The sequence below is a fragment of the Nymphaea colorata genome, chromosome 2 (genome assembly GCF_008831285.2).
Source record: "Nymphaea colorata isolate Beijing-Zhang1983 chromosome 2, ASM883128v2, whole genome shotgun sequence".
NCBI lineage: Eukaryota > Viridiplantae > Streptophyta > Magnoliopsida > Nymphaeales > Nymphaeaceae > Nymphaea > Nymphaea colorata.
Window position 1 is genome coordinate 19,424,184 of NC_045139.1, and position 18,714 is coordinate 19,442,897.

An 18,714-nucleotide genomic window follows, 5' to 3' on the forward strand; every position below is an offset into this window, starting at 1 on the left:
CCGAATTCAGAGCCGAATCAGATCCAATCAAGTGCAAGTGATAAAATGGGGGACTTGAGATATATGTAACGACATTAGGTGTGGACGTGCCCCTAGAATTTGTTCCCATGTTGGATTTTTTGATCCAGAACTAATTTGGATCGACGAAAAAACTGGATTATGCTCTAGATCTAAACAGATGCAATTCAAACAACGATCAAAATCCATTACGAATCCGATAAAGACACAGATATTCAGCTAGCAACTGTATCTGATCCATTTGCATCCCTAGGGTCCGAGTCCCAGACTCCCAGGAAGAGGGACCGGGGGAAGAAGAAGTCACAACTCAGTAGAGAAGAAAGAAGAAGAAGACGAAGAGGAGGAGGAGGAAACAGAACTGCGGCTGCTCCCATCATCATACTCTAGGCTGCTAGGGAAGGAGGAAGAAAGAAAAGAAATCGAGTTGCAAGAATGGAGTCGGAGTCAGGAGGGAAGGCGTTGGAGGGGGAGATGGAGGTGGAGGCATTCAAGCGACTCTTCCCGCTTCCCTTCTACGAGAAGCACCTCTCCCAATCCCTCCGCCCCGACTCGAGGTCCCTCGACGAGTCCCGCCCCACCATCCTCGTCCTAGGCACGGTCCAGACCGCCGACGGCTCGGCCACCGCCAAGATCGGCCACACTGTAAAAAAAAAAGAAAGAAAAAACTTATGTGGCTTGCTTAATATTCTACTGTCATTTCCTTCCTTATTCTATTGTTTTGCTTGCAGACGATGATGGCTGCAATCAAGTTGGAGATCATGATTCCGACATCTGAGTCGCCTAACGAGGGCGCCATTGGTTGGTAACCATCTCTGGGTCTCTTGGTAGTGGGTTTCAAATTGGGCGTGATTCTTAATGCGGGATTTCTCTTAGCAGCTATCGAATTCCATATGCCCCCTGTATGCTCGCCTATTGTCAGGCCAGGTCGACCTGCAGAGGTCGCTCCTGTGATTTCTAAGCAGCTTTCGGATGTCATATTGAGGTACAACGATTGTCTTTTTTTTTTTTTTTTTTTTTAAAATTGGTTTTCGGAGTTCTTTGAACCCAAACTCATTGCCAGTAAGCGGAAATACTTGAATCATTCGTTCTTTACTTCATTTTATAACTCAAAATGTATGTAAGACATACTCTCCAGTGTTTAACATAAAATTTATATAAGATATGCTTTTGCTAGTTAAGAACTTACGTGAACCAACATCTATTGCTTGTGCTATTGCCTTCGAACAAGTTATCTTGTGAAGCTAGTCATGAGTGGTTCATTTCACTTCCAACCTCTGAAACCAGTTGAGAATGTTCTTTATGTGAATGCGCTGATATGTTTGATTGGTTGGTTGAGCTTCTTAACTTCTAGTGATAGTTAATCTTTCTCCCCTTTTCAGTGGAAGAATGTGCGACTGTGCTAACATGTGCATGAACGTTGTGTGATATGGAGGTCAAAGATGGACTTTCAGATTCTAAACAATGAGATTCACAGGAATTATCTGGTGAATGTTTCCAATTTATGTGCAAAAGTCGTCGTTGCCAAAAAATGGACAAGGAAGAGAAATAGCTAAAAGTAGATACATATTTAGGTTGGGGTTAACCTGTTTGTTAATGAAGGATTCATCCTGTTGAAAAAAACAGAACCAAACCTTTGACTTTTCTTCTTTATGTTTCACTATCTTGACTTTGCCCTTTGATATTTCCAGCATTGCCTTCTTTTGATCGTCCATCTAATTGAGGGTTTTTTATGCCACAAAGTTCATCTACTCCTTTTGGTGAATAGGATGTAGTCTTGCACATTCTTTAATAGTTTATGTAGATTATATTTGGTAAATCTTTTCGTTAGTTTGCAACTTTGTAGTAGCATATAGTAAAGGTGAGACACATGACCGTGATAACAGGTTGAATTTTTGTTTGTACAGTTCTGGTATGATAAATTTGGGTGAACTTTCAATAATTAGTCGAAAAGCAGCATGGATGGCCTATCTGGTAATTCTCTTTGCTACTCTTTTAATGACTTGATTTGATCTAAGATTTTGTAATATCAGATTACTGTCATCCACCAAAGACACGCACAAAAAAACAAGAAAGAAGGAGAAGAGAAGTGCCAAAGGATAGGGACGGCAACAACAATAACTGTCTGTTGAACCCTAAGATTATATTGAAAAATCAATCTTTTACACCATGGACTGATAAGTCCTATTAAAAACAAAGAATATTACAGCCATGCCGTTAATGAGAAAACATAACGTTAAAAGGAAAAACACCTAATATGATGTTTGGATCTGATCCAGATCGTGACGTCATGACCCAAACCTTATACACGTTTTAACACTCTCCTTCAAGTTCTACATGGTCTTGCATCATGTACAACTTGTTCTTTAGCAACCAGAATTGTCGTCTTGTTAATCCTTTAGAAAATAAGTTTGCCAACTGATCTTCAGTTCTAGCATGTTGGAGCTTTATCTCCTTTTCCTCAACCTTTTGTTGAATAAAATGTTGATTGATTTCAATGTGTTTGGTCCTGCTATGTTGGATGGGATTAAGAGCAATGTTAATTGTGCTTTGATTGTCACTTAGGAGCATTGAGCAAGCAATCTTCTCTCCTAAATTATTCAACAAATGTCTAATCCAAGTAGCTTTTGCTATGCTTGCAGCCATTGACCAGTATTCTATCTTGGTACTAGATCGTGCCACAACCTTTTGCTTTTGACTGCTCAAAGACACAAGATTATGCCCTATGAAAACACAATAATCACTCACTAATCTCTCATTTGGATCACCTGCCCAATCTGCATCTGTGTAAGTGATTATCTCATGTCCATGATCCACATTATCATTTTTATGGTAAACAAGGCTTTCTTTTATAGTGCCTTTTAGATATCTTAAAAATGTGTTTCAATGCCTCCATATGACCTTCTCTTGGAGCATGCATAAACTAAGAAAACCTGATTAACAACGTAAACAATGTCATGCTTGGTAAATGTAAGATACTGTAACATACCAACAACGCTTCAATATCTTGTAGGATTGGCATAAGCCTCACCAACTTTAGAACTTAATCTGTGATGTAATACGCTAGGAGTAGTAGCCGGTCTACAGTTTGTCATGCTTGTCTTTTCCAAGAGATCAAGAGTATACTTTTGATGCATGAGTGTCAATGTGTCCCCTTGTCTATCAACCTCTACCCCAAGAAAGTACCTTAATTCTCCTAAATTCTTCATCTTAAAGATCTTCATTGAGCATTGTTTTACCTCTCCCTCATGCTCATTTGTACTTCCTGTTATAACAATATCATCAACATATATAAGGAGAAGAGTTGTGATACATTTCTTTTGGTAGAAAAAATTTGTAAAGAAAAACTCTCAAACCAAGAACGAGATGCTTGCTTTAACTCATACAGAGAGGTTTTCAATTTGACAGCCAAGTGGAAGGATCTTTTTATGCATATCCTGGGGGTTGTTCCATATAAACTTCTGCCTTCAAATCTCCATGCAAGATGCATTCTTAACATCCATCTTTCTGAGTGTCCATCATTGATCAAGAGCTAAAGTTATGATGTTACATATTGTACCCATTTTAACCACCGGACTATAGGTTTCATCATAATCTTCACTCTATTGTTGCGTGAAACCCCGATCCACAAGACGTGCCTTATATCTTTCAATGCTCCCTTCTGGTTTATATTTTATTTTATAAACCCATTCGAAACCAACAACATTCTTTCCTTCTGGTCATGGTACCACATCCCAAGTCTGACACTCATGAAGAGCTTCCATTTCTTCATTCATAGCTTCAATACAGCTTGATTGAGAGAGAGTGGCTCATCCTGCATTGTCAGTTGAAAAACAAGAGAAAATGTATCATGACACCCAACGTTGAATTGGATGCTGAATACGAGTCGATCTCCGCCTTTGTTCAGTGATGGTTACCTCTAGATTACTCGGCCCCTTTTCTATGCCCCTTCTGACATATACTTATCCAAAAAAGTGCTCAATAGGATGTTCTTCATCGGTTTGATGGTTGCTTAAACCCTCACTACTGTTTGAGGATGATTGAATGGTGGATTGACATGTGTGCTCCATATTGGTAAAAAGATCAACACTCAACCATGGATCATACATCTACACTATCTTGGGTTGCACTCGATTTGACACGTCCACGCCAAAATCTTGTTCATCAAAAACAACATTTCAGGAGGTTCTAATACGTTTTGAAGTGGGATCATAACACTGATATCCTTTATACTCGTCTACATATCCTACAAATTTGCACTTTGTCGCCTTGTCCTGAAACTTATTTCTCAAAGATGAATCAATATGCACATTACATACACACCCAAAAGTACTCTGTTCATTATAGCATGGATGTTGATCAAACAAAATATAATAAGGAGATTTCCCTTTCAAGATGGACACAGGAAGAAGATTTATAATGTAGACCGATGTATTAAAGCTCTCCATCAAAAGGGTATTGGGCACATTACTGTCATATAACATGTTTATAACACTTTCTACGATATGATGATGTTTACTTTCTACAACACCATTTTGTTGCGAGGTATATGGGCAAGAAATTTGTCATCCTATTCCATTATCTCGAAGAAAGACAATAAAATCGTTTGCCTCTTACTCTCCTCCACCATCACATTGCAGATGCACAATATCATAGGAAAATTTTATTTTATCCATAGAATAAAAATTTTGAAATACATCGTGTTTATGTTTCATGAAATATATCCTAGTATAGTAGGAATATGAATCAATGAAATGACATAATATCGGCTTCTAGATAAAGAAGGAATACGAGCGGGTCCCCAAACGTCAGAGCAAGCAATTTCAAAAGGCCTCGAAGCTCTTTTGTTAATAATATGAAATGGAAGAACAAGAACATGACTCTTATAGAGTTAATTCAAGCACTTTCTTAGACTTTGAAGGAGATGACAAACTGGACTCTAGAATAAGATTGCTAGAAACAACTTTCAACAAAATTTTTACTACAATGACCCGAACGACCGTGTTAGAGTTCTGATTTATTACAATAGCTAGAGACTCTCAATGAACGAATTAGGACTGAAAAACTTTGATGACTCTGAAGAAGGCTTCGATGTCTTCAATTGAAGAACAGGGACTGAAGAAACTGAAGAGGTGATTGGGTTCTCCTTGAAGATATACATGTCTCCACGTTGTTTTCCCTCAGCGAACATCTCCTTCGTTTGAAGATTCTTAACATTGACAGATGGAGTAAATTCGCTGGTTGAATGCATATCATCAACAAGTTTAGCTACAGACACGTTATTCTTTTTAATGTTAGGAGTGAGAAGGACATTGGACAAAGGAAGAGACGATTTTGACATGTAAATTTGTGCATTTGCCAATATGACTTATGGAGTGATGAGATCTATCACCCGTAACTATACTACCTTTCCCAAGATAAGGAAATAGGTTAGATAAGTTACTTGCATTGTCCGTCACATGTGAGGCTGCCCCTGAATCAACGTACCACAGTCCTTGCTCATTCTGCTTGAACGTCCTTTGTGATAGGGCTGACAATAAGACATGATGTACATCTCCTGGTGGTATCCTCGTTCCATGAGAGTTAGTTGGCCTATTTTCTGGTTTATGCATTTTTCTTTTATTCTGAGGGTTAAACCAACAGTTAGCTTTCACATGTCCCCTTTTATTGCATTGGAAGCATGTGGGGATTCTCTTTTGATTTCCTGTAGTAGAGCTTCCTGGAATGATGGGTGTAGGCAAAATGCCTCGTCCTCCATGTCCAAAATGACCTCTGGCCCTGCCTGCTTGATGTCTTCCATTCCCTCGTCCATAACCTACGAAAGTCTCTGTAGCAGGCATTGAATGAAACTGGTTGAATCTTTCTCTTCTGCTCTCTGCGTCATGATATTCTTGTGATGGAGAAGCTTTGCCTGTAGTTCTTCAAAAGTGGGCAGCTGCGGATGACACTGCAGTGCTATAGTCAGCATGCCAAAATCAGGTCCTAAGCCATTTATAAGCTGTTGGACTTTGTCCTTATCTGAAATAGCACTACCAATGGCTACCAACTGATCGGTGATGGCCTTCCTGCGACCAATATACTCCATGACTGACATCAAACCCTTCTTCAAATTCTGAAATTCTTTCTTCAAAAATAGAACTGTGCCTCTGATATTTGAGAATAAGTCTGAGATAAATGAGTCCATATCTCTGCTGCAGTGTAATCATCTGAAAGAGTAGCCAATATTTCTTGAGAGAGTGTTGAAGTGATGTAGGCAACCAAAGATTGTTCGCGTTTTCTCCAATATGTATATTCTGGATTGTTTGTGAACTTGGAACATGTGGCACCTTTCTCATCCTTAGATTCCTGTACAATAACCTTCGGTGGTGCAGGAGACGAACCATTGTGATGCTTATCGAGATCTTGACCTCATATAAACAGAAGTATTTGTCTCTTCCAGGTCAAGAAATTAGAATGAGTGAGTTTTTCAGTGACTAGCTGATTCAAGAAGTTGGCTAATGGACCAGAATGCATAGAGGAATCCATTGACAAGGGAAGAACAAAAACAAGATCAGAAAAATTCAAAGACAAGTAAGAAAGAAAGACGAATATGAAGAAGGAGACCTCTAATCAGCAATAAAACAGTATCAGCCCCTATCAACCCGCCTTTCAAACAAGGTAAGCTGATATAAGCAAAAAGCAAAAGCTCGGTTTTTTTATATATATTTTTTTAACGAGCCTGCTGAAGGGGTAAAACCTGCTGGAAGTGGGGCAAAGAAAGAAAGGCTTATTGTGAACATTCGTTTTTTTTTCTTTTTTGGGCGGGGGTGTTTTTTTTTAGGTGGGGGGGGGGGGGGGCTAGAAGCCTGCTGGAAAAGAGCAAAGATGGTAACCTGTTTCTGTCAACCTGCACAAGCTTGGCAGATGGACAAAACTGGAGACCAAATATGGAGGAGAATAAAAGAACTACAGAGTAGATAGAAAAATGAAAACGTCAACCAATTGTGATGATAAAGAGTGGTTTAATACTGCTGTTACTAACTTATAAGGAACTGACTAGACAAAAGGGACGTTGGTCTACTGAGAATGGTCAAGACTAATGGGCAGACCTCAAACACGTGCAGGGAGTAGAGAATACAGACTAAAGAGAGGACTATACGGCGTCATTAAGAGCATAGCTTAAAAGGAATACCAAAAGAAACAGTAACAGAGAATGATGAGAGATCACCAAGAATAGAAATAAGAAGACAGGAAAGATGACAGATCAGATTATCGTCAGAAAAGAGGGATTTCTTGAGTGAAAAGACAACTTAGATCTCTTTGAGCATGCCTCTAGTAAATGCCTGCAACCTGGCTTGATACCATCTAACATTTTGTAATATCAGATTACTGTGGCATCCACCAAAGACTTATGCACAGAAAAACGAGAAAGAAGGAGAAGAGAAGTGCCAAAGGATAGGGACGACGGCAGTGGCAGTAACTGTCCGCTGAACCCTAAGATTATATTATAAAATAAATCTTTTACACCATCGACTAATAAGTCCTATTAAAAATAAAGAATATTTCAGCCATGCCATTAATGAGAAAACATAACGTTAAAAAGGACAAACAGTTTCTTGCTATGATGATGACAATGATGGCAATTACTACGTGGGTTTTTGTAGGACATTTACTGTTTGGATGCAGATGGCTCTCTTTTTGATGCCGCATTACTTTCAGCTGTTGGCGCCTTTGTTAATTGTAAGTTATGTCTTTCCTCATTCATGAAATGAATGCTAACTTGTATTGATGGAGCTTATTAATGCACTTTTCTCATTTAGCAGTTCACCCAAAAAGTTATGATGTCTGTATGAGTTTGGTTCATCTTAACAATCCTGGTGTTTCTCTGATCATGTCTATTGACTGTTGTTATGAATTGTTAACTAAAAATTGTAGTTGCTTAAGATCACTGACTGCTAGTAGCTTTTTTCCTCACATGCTTAAATTTCTTTTATTTTCTCTGTTATCCTGGATGGTTACACCTGCAGTTCACCATTACAACCCTTGTGGAGCAAGCTTTGGTGCTTGAAAATCTAAGAATCCTCTTACAAATTATTGGTTTGGGAGCTTTGTCCTGCTGTCTTAACTTCACATGGACATTGCATTTGTCACTTCATTAGACCAGATCCTGAGCTCCACATTCAAAACTTGGAACACTTTATGGAGGTAGCTGAGTTAATCCTTGTCTGAGTTAGGAAACAAGTCTCTCTCAAATCTCATCTTTGTAATCTGCTTCCTACTCGGCTACCTAATTTGGCCAAGCTACTGGGTCAAATTTGTTGACTCCATGTTTGCCAATTGTACTTTTGTATAAGACTTAGGTCTCTAAGTGTCTAGTCAATTGTTATGTTTGCCAACTATATCCTGAGCAGGGATAACTCTTGAACAAGCAAAACCCGCACCTTAGGTTTGATTCATTTGCTTCCCCAATCAAACTTGCATTGTACTTTTGCAACCAATTACTCCTTAGAAACCTTATTTTTAGGAATTTTAGTGCCATTTTCCTCTCTCAGTGTCTTACTTGAATATAATTGCTTATGTTAGTCATTTATTATTTGCATCTAGTCTATATTGTTGAGCATCACCTAGGTGACACCTAGTCGCTAGTTCTATGTAGATCTTGAAGGTTAGAATCCCAGAGAACAAAATTCTTGACTTTTATAGGCTGAATGTTGAACTTCCTGTACTCTTGACTTTTGGTGATGCCATTGCTCTGTTTACTAGGTTTCTCTAATCAACAAGCACTAAATGATTAAAAGTTGCTTCCATAAGTTTTTTTTACCCTGCAATTATTTCAGTTTATCATTTGTGTTGGTAATCGTGGAATGAACCACGTTATTATCACTCCTGTGCAGTGGAAATCCCCCCTGTTTCTCTCAGTGATGAAGGACGGATAACTGTTGCTTCTGCGGAGCTTTTAGAACACACAGAAGTGGTAGGCAGTAAGGAGAAAAGGAAGTTGCAGCTGGGGGAGATTCCATTGTCACTAACATGTGTGCTACACAAGAAGTATATACTGGCGGACCCAAATGCAGAAGAAGAATCCATCATGGACACACTTGTAACCATCGTGTTGGATACATCAAGCCGCCTCCTGTTCTTGTATAAACCAGGGGGTCTATTTCTTGCTAATTCGTCAATGCTCCAGGTTCAATTTCTCTTACTCGTTTGGAATTTGTGCTATTGTTACATTCATGTCTCCTAAGTAACAGATTTGCGGTGAATTACAGTCCTGTGTGCAGCTTGCAAAATCTAGACTGACTGTTTTGAAAGAGATATTGAGAGATGCACTTTCAGAGATGGATGTTGATGAAGAGTAAATTCTCATGTGACCGAGTTGCAATGTGATGACATACTTTTGTGGCATGTGAGAGATTGTTGCAATTGTCTACAATCCGGATGTTGAATTGGTTAGCCACCTAACCCTCTTCAAGTGTGGTTACTGACAATAGGTTGACTTCTAGGTTCAACCCAAATGGGACCAAGAGGATGATCACTTAGATTGAAGTGGTATCATTAAATTCATGCCTCAAGAGGCTGTTTGTGTATCCTAACTTTTTGACAGCCTGCTGTTGCTGCTGTAACAGGAGGAAGAGAAAAAAAAATTGAGGCTAAAAAATCTGAAATTCATTTGATTAGTGGGAATTTATGCAACTTTTGATTTGCTTGGTATGCATTTTCAGTCAACCTTGTTACTTAGACGCTGCCCCGTTTTTTTAGGAAAAAAAAACACGAATAATTAGTTTAACTGATAAGTTCTAGGCTTATGATGATTGGTCATGGTTGTCTGTTGGAATTTTTGAGGTATTGCTCATTTAAGTCAGACACAAGTGGTTGGCATAGCGGGGTGGCGAATTTATTGCAGGTGTTCATCCTGGGTTATACAGGTACAGTAGGGTTGTAGCGTTCTACTTCTCCATAGCCTTCATGTCTGGGTTTAATTCGGGTTGAAATTTTCTAGGTCATTAATGCAGTCTCTAACCTACAAGCCAGATATTATTCACTGATAACGTTCACTGGTTTACAAATTTGGTTGTAGTTTTTGTGGGAAATATCATATTTCGTAAGTTGGTTGTAGCTTTTGTGGGAAATATCATATTTCTTAATGCTACTTCATGCTGCAGCATGACCATTTGAAGATATCTGACTTGAATCCTTGACAAACATTGAGTTTTTCATGGTGGGGGCAAGATTCGAGATCTGTTGTTTGAATGCCTCAAGATATGAAACCTGTAGTTTGAACACCTCAGATGTGGGCGGTTGCCCCTTCGGAAAGGACATGAATGTCGTGCCGAACTCTCAGGACTTGAAGAAGAGAATGAGGTGTTCATTCTTAGCTCTTTTTAGACACAGCTTCAAAGATAACTGAGTTTCTACTGGTTTGCGGTTCAAGCTGGCTGGAAGGCGCTTAAGTGGGCTGAGCTCAAAGGTGCTTCTTCTCCGAGACATGCCATTTATGGGTGTGTAATCCATGACAGGCATTGGGCCAAATCCAGAGGCTCTGGCATGTTGGTAGTTTATTTTTAATGAATATTAATTTTATCATCTTTATAAAAATGTTAGGATACTAATCCATCGATCTCCCCCCTTTGTGACTTCCGAATACATTTGGAACTTGAATGTCAAATTCGAATACTCACACTCGAAATGTTGAATTCTTCGAGTAATCGATCAGCTTTCTCTAATATCTCAGGATTTTACAAAATAAAGTAAAATATAGTTAAAAATCGGACATTTTGTGAGGTGGGTCTGCAGTTGCCTGGAACTTGGATATTGAGTTGGTCACTAACAAAAAAGTAACGGGTAACTTTTACAAAGTACAGCCGCTAAACTGCAATCAGAAATCGACCGGATGTTGACGATGGTGTCATTGATAAGGTCCACAAGGGAAAAAGCTAAAAACTTCAGACTTAATGTCGTTTTAAGGAAATCTATTTTCAATACAAAATCAAACTTCGGTCATCCCAAGACAAACATTAATTCTGTTCTCAATTAATGGCCCAACTGGTTGGCAGGCTGCCATTTATTTTGGTCCTTGTTTCCTTGACCTGTCAAATATTCCTGTTTATTTTATCCTGTTTTCTGCAAATAATGTCCTCGGGAGTCTGCAACAACGCTTGACGGGACCGCACCTTTCCCCGATCAGGAGAGTCCGGAAGGACCAGATCCGAGTATCGGAGTCGAGCATCAGATTGTCAGATCATATATTTGGATATGACGTTTCTTCATGTAAGCTGAGCTATTTAAAAACTATACAAACACCGAAAAAAATACAAAGCAGAGACTCGATACGCAGATCCACATTTAAATAGATAAAAAATCTAACACAAGATTTTTAATCTGCCGTGCATCGTTTTATCAGATCAGTTAAGCTTTCCTTAAGCATGTAACCATCAAACAAATTGAAGTGACAACATTATAATACCATTTTAAATAAAGCTCCCCACCCATTTTGAAGATATTCTCTCCCATTGTTCCACAAGATGCAGCCATCATGACCTGCATTTGCGTGATTCTTTATCCATACGCAGTTGCAGTTGGATATTAACGTCCAAACTCAAGCTCGATAGGACATTCATGACCAAACTAAAAGAGAAAATTGACTTGTAAGCAAAGGAAACCTACCATTCAATAGCGGTGACAATTTTAAATAGCCATACGAAGATATTATCTTGCAAACAAAATCCATGTATTCAACGAAAAGTACATAAAAGGTTTTCCTGTATGTTTCCTGTATGTATATTCACTTTATCACTGTTTACTCTTTCTCATCCACAGTACCCACAGTGGCAACATCAGGTGGTAAACTAACAGCACTTGTTCCAACAGCTGCTTGATCTGGCACTAAACAAGACGATACAGCAGACAGTCTTCTTCTTTGCCTCCTCTCGCTCATCCCTTCATTTGGCTGTAATAACTTCAACCTTTCCCTGTATTCCTGCATTTCATTCTTGTATCTCTCCTTGTCTTTCAACCCACAGGCTTGGTAAACCTGCAGAATAGATACTCGGATCTGAAAAAAAAAACATGGACCAAACAAGAATTTAAAAGCATTTTGGCTCCCCACTACTACTTCATCCTTCCTGAAGGATAACAACTCGTGGTGTCTGGCGACTCTCATGATGGCTAACATATACTATCATACTGAAAAACATAAATCAAACTGGTTATGTTTTTAGTGACTAACTTATCGTGTGAAAGACCTTATGGTTCCTTTGGAAACCACACGAGAAAGAAGCATAGAGGAAATCATCACCGGTATGTAACACAGAAGGAAATAACTCAAGCATGAAAAACATACAAGAAGGTGTTGTGCTGCTACACTAATCGTACTATTCTTAACTCGGGGAGATATCATATTTCGTATAGAACTCTCAGATGTTCTAATCAACGTAACGCCTATGTTCATCTACATACTGTTAACTGGTCTCGAACTTATGTCACATACATCTGATGGGAGTATGATAAGGACAATAATACGCGGTATTATCCCTAATACAAATAAAAACTCACAGCACAGTGAAGCCGAGTAATGTAACCTTAGTTGAAATACTTTCAAAGTTTGAAGCATTTCAACTAAGATTATCCTAGTTGGCTTCACTTCAAAGACGGTTGCGAATTGCGATCAAGAGCTCCACATAATGATCCATACTAAACGATTGAAGAGGCAACGTTTTAGTAAACGACGAATTTCAAAAGGAAAAACACGAAACTACATATCAAACATTGAAAAAAAACTAACAAAAGAAAACACGCGCGGGTAAAACAAGATACTCAACAGGGGAATGGGTCATTTTATCAACTAAAGGTTACGGCTTCTGAGATGGTTGACACTAGAACCACGCTATCTCCACACCGAAATATCATACACAGGGAAGTTTTAGGCTACTGCAAGATCAAATCGTACTAGAAAGAGAAGAATGCAGTTTACCATCCTCTCCTCATCAGTGAGCTTGTTCCAGGATTCCCCAATCATCTTGCTGAACTCACGCTCTCTTTGCGGATACAGTAACTTAAGTTTGGAGTGCTTCTCAGCGAAGAAGAAATTATAGGCACTCCTATTAGGTTTGGGGTGATTGGGATCCCTCCTCCTCCCTTTCCTTCGCCGGCGAAGCCGACCGGCTGCCATGATGCCACTAGCGCTCCCACCATTGTCCTCCGATCTCCCCGGATGATAAAGCACTCCATGAAGAACTTCTGAACCAAGTTTCACACTCACCAAATACCCATGGTCAAACTTTCCATCTATGATCCCCACAACAGTAGAATTCAGTGGTGCTACAACAGAAAAACGATTGGATATCAGATAAATGAAAGAAGAAAAAGAAACAGAAGCTTAAAATAAGTGATCCGGTGAATGGTCACCTCCTATTTGCAGACCGGTCTTGCTTCTTCTCCTTCTCTTGCTTATTTGTATTTCTTCTTCTTGCTGTTGGTCCTGTGATTGTCTCGTAGGTGTCGTGACAGACTCTGAAGCTAAGATGTTTGCAGGCCGGCATGATGGGCTTTTAACAGACAAAGAAGCTGAAGGAAGATACAAAAGGTATAAAGTAAAACAACAGAGAGAGAGAGAGAGAGAGAGAGGTTGTGCATGTGTAGAGAAAGGAGACAAAAACCATGACAGGATTAATAAAAACCAGACAGAGTTCGTTCACTTGAGCATTTTACCTGCAGCAGGTGGAACTAAAGGTCCCCCCCTCTTGAAAAAGTAAACTTGCTCATAATGATGAAGCAAAGTAATGTAATACTTTCTCAACACGAAGGAAGCGCTTGTGGTTGTAGGTGGAAATTTAAAAACAGCAATCACCTCCTTCCACTTCCTGTCTGCAACAACCTAAAAAATGGAAACCAAATGCATAAAATACCAAATATAGAAAACGAAAGGAAGAAAATAATGGTAATATATATTCAGCATTGCCATTCAAATAGAACTTCAAAGAACATAAGCAGAAGGCATGAGCAAGGCAATTAAACCTTTTCCAAACCACCTCTCCGCGTCACTTCCACATAAAGAAGATGCAAATCCAGCTCCTTCCCTCCAATGACCGGAATCCTTCCAATAAAAACGATAAGTCTCTAATATGTTCATCTGCACTCTTTCAGTAGAGTGTGTCTGTGGGACCAATATACTTACATGAACCTCGTGCCAAGGGTAGAATGAAACTTCTTCAGCGTGTCCATGAAACCCACGGGATCCTTGAGTACATCTTCATGTGAGGCAAGAGAACAAGGATAAACCTTCTCATCCTTCGAAGTTTCCGACTTCTTTTCCAGTGGGGAGTGCACATCCTCTTTGCCGTCCACCATGGTCCCAAGAATTTCCGACTGCCCAAATGACCAAATCCTAAAAACCACAAAGTAGAGAGAGAGGAAGAGAGAGAGAGAGATAAGAAGGTAAGGTCACCAACCAGACCTGGGACTTCCCTGTAATCGCTCATAAAAGCAAGATAAAAGGTACAGTATTTTATTTTACGCATATAAAAGCACCGGGGTTGAGTGCTGCTAAGGAAAACCATCATGGTTATGATGGACGCGTGGAAGTTAAACGGCTAGATTATACTGCTTTATCTTTATAAATTTTTTTTTTTCATTTCACGGCTGGTTAGAGAGAGACAGAGGTGTGCTATTACTGAGGAAGGGCGGGTTTTTTGGCGAGACATGCAATAAACATAATTGCTGTTGCAGAATGTCAGCAGCTTCTGATTCTGCTCTCACTTGGGAAGTCGGTACGCTAGCTTTTCTCACTGCAGGCCTACATACAATCTCTCCCTCCGGCTCTCTCTCTCTCTCTCTCTCTAGTTTTTCTTTCTCTCGATTGTTTGCCTCTCTCTCTTCATTCTCTTCCTTTTTTATTATGAGACCGTATCACGTATCGTATCTTGGCCGTACGAATTCAGATCAACACCACCGCCTGCGCCACCTTTGACCTGCTGTGCAGCGGCCATGCAGAAAAGCAAGGGTCAGGCTCAGGCGCTCTCTCTCCATCTCTATCTCTCCCTCACGCTTTCCAAGCAAAGCACAGGGCACCCTCTTTCTCCCTTCGCTTCTTCCATTAATGAGTTATAGATAGCTCACCTACTTCCCTATTTCCCTCTCAGCTGCCAGCTCTCCTAGGTAGCCTCTGCCGAGCCTAGGCTCGAGCTGCTCGGTCTGGACTCATGCGTCGCATCAAACCCCGCCATCACAGGCACTTGTTTCATGCCTTTGCCGAGTACTGCCGTTGATTTATCAATATTCTTCTGCGTGATTGCATTTATTTAACGCGAAGAAGTCATGATGCTTATGGTGGAAAAATTGAACATCTTTTCGAGCTTGGTGTTGGTGTCTGAGAAAGAAGGTAAGACGGGGGAAAATTTGCTCCCACTTGCAGGGGGCTTGCTTTAAGCACACTCGTCGCAGAAATTTTCTTTTAATCGCATGTTTCTTCAACTTTATACGTACCCGTCTTCTTCTCCGGCGAAATGGGTACATTTTCGTAGGAATTCACCTTTTAGAGTTCTGTAAAATCTGCTCTTCTGGGAGATAATATTAGAAAATTAGTTGCATATCCTGTGCAGTTGAACGTATGATCTTACACAAAAAGAGGATAAAGAATAAGGTAAAAGGAAAACTAGCTGGAAAAGTTTGATGGTATCAGAAAAGTTTTACTGACAGTTTAAAATGTTTCACAAAAATAGTTGAAGGAGTTACTTATAATTTTCACTCATTGTCCTGTAAACTAAGTTAATGTTTTCAAGCAAAGGTTAAGTTACCGACGGCATGGGCATGGGGGCCGGCCGTCCAGGTTCAGCCCGATACTCAATACCCAAGTTCACCGTGTCTCGAATCAATTAAAATAAAAAATATTTTTAAATATAAATGAAAAATTTTAAATATACTTCAATTATCAGATTTTGTTTTCAAAATCAGGTTTTAAAAATATTTTAGCTGCCATTAAAGTTAGGTTAAACAAAACTAGTTTCGACAAAGTCAGGTTATGCAAAAGACAGCAAAAAGCATAATCTCCCTCAATTTATTGTTAGAAACTGAGTTTTGGGTGTGCTACTCAAAAAAAACAAAACATATTTATAAAACTCATAAAAAAGTTTTTGAGGGAGGCAGATGAATGTGTCATCCAAACGAGCCCAGATAGTATGTTATTTTTAATGAAAAGAAAAAAGTACTTTCCTTAACTTAATTTATTTTCCCGCAACAACCCTGCTGGGATCGAGGCCCTACTTTTATTCCAACACAACTATACGACTTAACTTCTATAGTTCTATTTACTTCACATAATAACATTAACATAAGAATCATAAATAAATTTGTGATTATCTTCTTAAAAGTCGCGCACTTAGATGGAGCAACCAATGGACATTTTCGGCGTGCAAGACTTCTCCAGGGCTTTACAATGACGAAAACCTTCTTAATAAATGCATTCTTCTTGAGACTGTCCAAGAATTTGAAAGAAAATAGCATTACTCACATGAATGCAGTTCCTATCGAAACCTTCCTTACCTCCTAAATTTTTGGTCTTCTTCCCAATTGGTACTTGGAGGAGATTGTTCCGTAAAATTGTGATTTAACACGTAATTTAACCAGATATAAGGATTTCAACGATTTTCCTTTTTTTGACCTACACATTTTTTCCCGCCTTAATGGAGTTTAAAACTGACCATGGAATGCATAATAGCGTTGTTCAGTTATCCCTGCACAATATGAGTTGAAGAGTTTAAGTAATGACGTGCAAATTGTCCTGCCAACCAAATCGGTGGAGCTGCCAGTTATATATGAATTGGTTAAAAATATAAATAACTAGTTGGACAGGCGGCTATACAGAAGCCACGTATCATCTCATGAGTGATGTTTTTTTGGACTGTAAAAAAGTGGGATCGTGACAGTCAAATTGAAAGAGGTACCATCAGGAGCGGAGCCAGGATTTTCTTTAGGGGCGGGCCGACAGTCCAACCTTTGGATTCGAGTAAAGTCAAACTGAATTCAAATCTAAAAAATACATGGCGCAATTAAAATTTTTTATTTTTTTCAATATAATTTTTTTTTTCATTAGCCAGTGTGGGGCCATGGCCTAGGCCCTCCCCTCCCTCTGCCCCTGGGTACCATATTCCACCCAGGTCCTAATGCAATCCAAAACCCCAAAGGTAGGGAGAACTGCGAGATTTTCGTGTCTTCTTCATGCCATAAGCTGTTAACCTTCTACTCACCTAAAATAATCAACCATTTCAAAATATCATGTAAGCCTGATTTAATATGAGGAAGAGAAGAATCTAATATTGAATCTATTGATATCATATCTAAAGGATCAAACAACAAATTAGATCAAAGGTAATTAGAAACCCTTAGCTTGGTTTATGGCTAAATAATAATTGGAAATGCATCACACACCCAACCACAGGCAGGGTATTGGGCTAGTGGTAGCTGCAGATCCCTTGCCAGGAAGTTGAACAACTCACATTTAAGGGATCACCAAGGGGGTTGGTGCATCGTCCAAGGCGGGGGCTGGTAGGTGGTCACTCTCATTTTCGATCTCTCGTGGTGTCAATTCTCTGTGCTGCAAAAAAAGGGAGCACTGATATGCAAATAGTGCATAGTGAGAAAGCCTCCTCATGACACCACACCTTAAGAGAATGTTTTGGTCTTCACTCAAGAGTGGAATTAGCCTCTTGCTCACCCAAAAACTCACATTCAAGGGGTTTGTGGTTCGGAATCATGGTTGCTATCATGTTCTAGTGCATGGGCTTGGAGAACACTTGAGTTGAAAAGTGTGCCATAAATATACTTAAGCCCCAAAACAAGCTAAAACCTTGAAAATATAAGAATATAACTTTAAAGGTTTTATACCCAAGGCATTTTCCCCCAAGTGAACATTAAGCAATTCACACTAGGGTTCTTAATTTTGGATTTCACATTGACCGCAGAGCACTTTGGAGAGTTCTGGCAGCACATTAAGATACTGCAGGGAGGATGAGATCAACGCCTTGAAGAAGTAAGCCCATATTTTTATTTCGTTCTAGTCTGTAAACCGTGAAGATGTCTCCGATCCGTCTGGTGATCAAATTTTACACCATCCACTTGGTCGGATTTCAACATACCAATAAGCTGGCTTTGCCTGACCGAAATCCCAACCAACCAATCAACGGCAGGCTGAGTTGTCTGAGTTCAACCAAGCGACAGCTTGGTCAAGCTGAAAGTGAAGTTTAGGTGGCTTAAGCCGCCAGGTTTATCTAGTCCTAGATTGAGCGTATAAAATTTATTGTACTCTTATTCCTAATCCATGCTTATGATCCATTGATCCATAACGTGAGTCGAGTGTCTATTTACTTCTACAGAGTGACATAACGTATATGTCTTTATATATTTTATTTGAGTAAAGGTTCCGACTACCGACTATTTTTATTTATTCAATAAATTTGATTGATTGATACGAGTTGATTTTCTGTTACGATAGATCGAAGAAACAATAGCTGGTCCAATAGCTGCTTCGGCGGCTGCAATAGCGATAACAAAGATCGAGAAAACGTCTCCCTTTAATTGGCGACTATCAAATAAATCAGAAAATGTTATGAGATTCATATTAACAGCATTCAGTATAAGTTCAAGACACATAAGTGCTCTAACCATGTTTCGACTTGTGATCAATCCATAGATACCAATAGAAAATAAATAGGCACTCAAAACAAGGAA

At 39.4% G+C, this 18,714-nt stretch overlaps 2 protein-coding genes across 3 annotated transcripts; one reads left to right on the top strand and one right to left on the bottom strand.

The window, feature by feature from the left end:
- Window positions 1–264: 264 nt before the first annotated feature.
- LOC116248115 (uncharacterized) lies at window positions 265–9,678 on the top strand. The gene is made up of 7 exons (XM_031620724.2): window positions 265–660; window positions 747–816; window positions 895–1,000; window positions 1,923–1,989; window positions 7,659–7,734; window positions 8,889–9,181; window positions 9,264–9,678. Exons 1-7 carry the CDS (start codon window positions 451–453, stop codon window positions 9,351–9,353), a joined length of 912 nt encoding a protein of 303 aa, XP_031476584.1. The 5' UTR covers window positions 265–450; the 3' UTR covers window positions 9,354–9,678.
- Window positions 9,679–11,717: 2,039 nt separating this feature from the next.
- LOC116248114 (high mobility group B protein 9-like) lies at window positions 11,718–14,732 on the bottom strand. 2 transcript variants are annotated; one of them, XM_050076404.1, is made up of 7 exons: window positions 14,664–14,732; window positions 14,168–14,377; window positions 14,008–14,086; window positions 13,702–13,867; window positions 13,399–13,557; window positions 12,965–13,311; window positions 11,718–12,025 (listed from the first exon to the last, which is right to left on the bottom strand). In XM_050076404.1, the coding sequence occupies exons 1-7, from the start codon at window positions 14,702–14,704 to the stop codon at window positions 11,792–11,794; spliced, it is 1,236 nt and encodes a 411-aa protein (XP_049932361.1). In that variant the 5' UTR covers window positions 14,705–14,732; the 3' UTR covers window positions 11,718–11,791. The 2 variants fall into 2 exon arrangements, with proteins under 2 accessions (XP_049932361.1, XP_031476582.1); XM_031620722.2 differs by lacking the exon at window positions 14,664–14,732 and having other exon boundaries at window positions 14,168–14,454.
- Between the last annotated feature and the right edge of the window lie 3,982 nt (window positions 14,733–18,714).

Coding starts and splice junctions, on each gene's coding strand:
- LOC116248114 (XM_050076404.1), bottom strand. CDS start 14,704: ATGTTTATTGCATGTCTCGCCAAAAAACCCGCCCTTCCTCA. Junction 13,868..14,007: donor GGAGAGGTGGTTTGGAAAAG/GTTTAATTGCCT, acceptor TCCATTTTTTAG/GTTGTTGCAGACAGGAAGTG. Junction 13,558..13,701: donor TTTAGTTCCACCTGCTGCAG/GTAAAATGCTCA, acceptor ATCTTCCTTCAG/CTTCTTTGTCTGTTAAAAGC.
- LOC116248115 (XM_031620724.2), top strand. CDS start 451: ATGGAGTCGGAGTCAGGAGGGAAGGCGTTGGAGGGGGAGATGGAGGTG. Junction 817..894: donor GCCTAACGAGGGCGCCATTG/GTTGGTAACCAT, acceptor TTCTCTTAGCAG/CTATCGAATTCCATATGCCC. Junction 9,182..9,263: donor CTAATTCGTCAATGCTCCAG/GTTCAATTTCTC, acceptor GGTGAATTACAG/TCCTGTGTGCAGCTTGCAAA.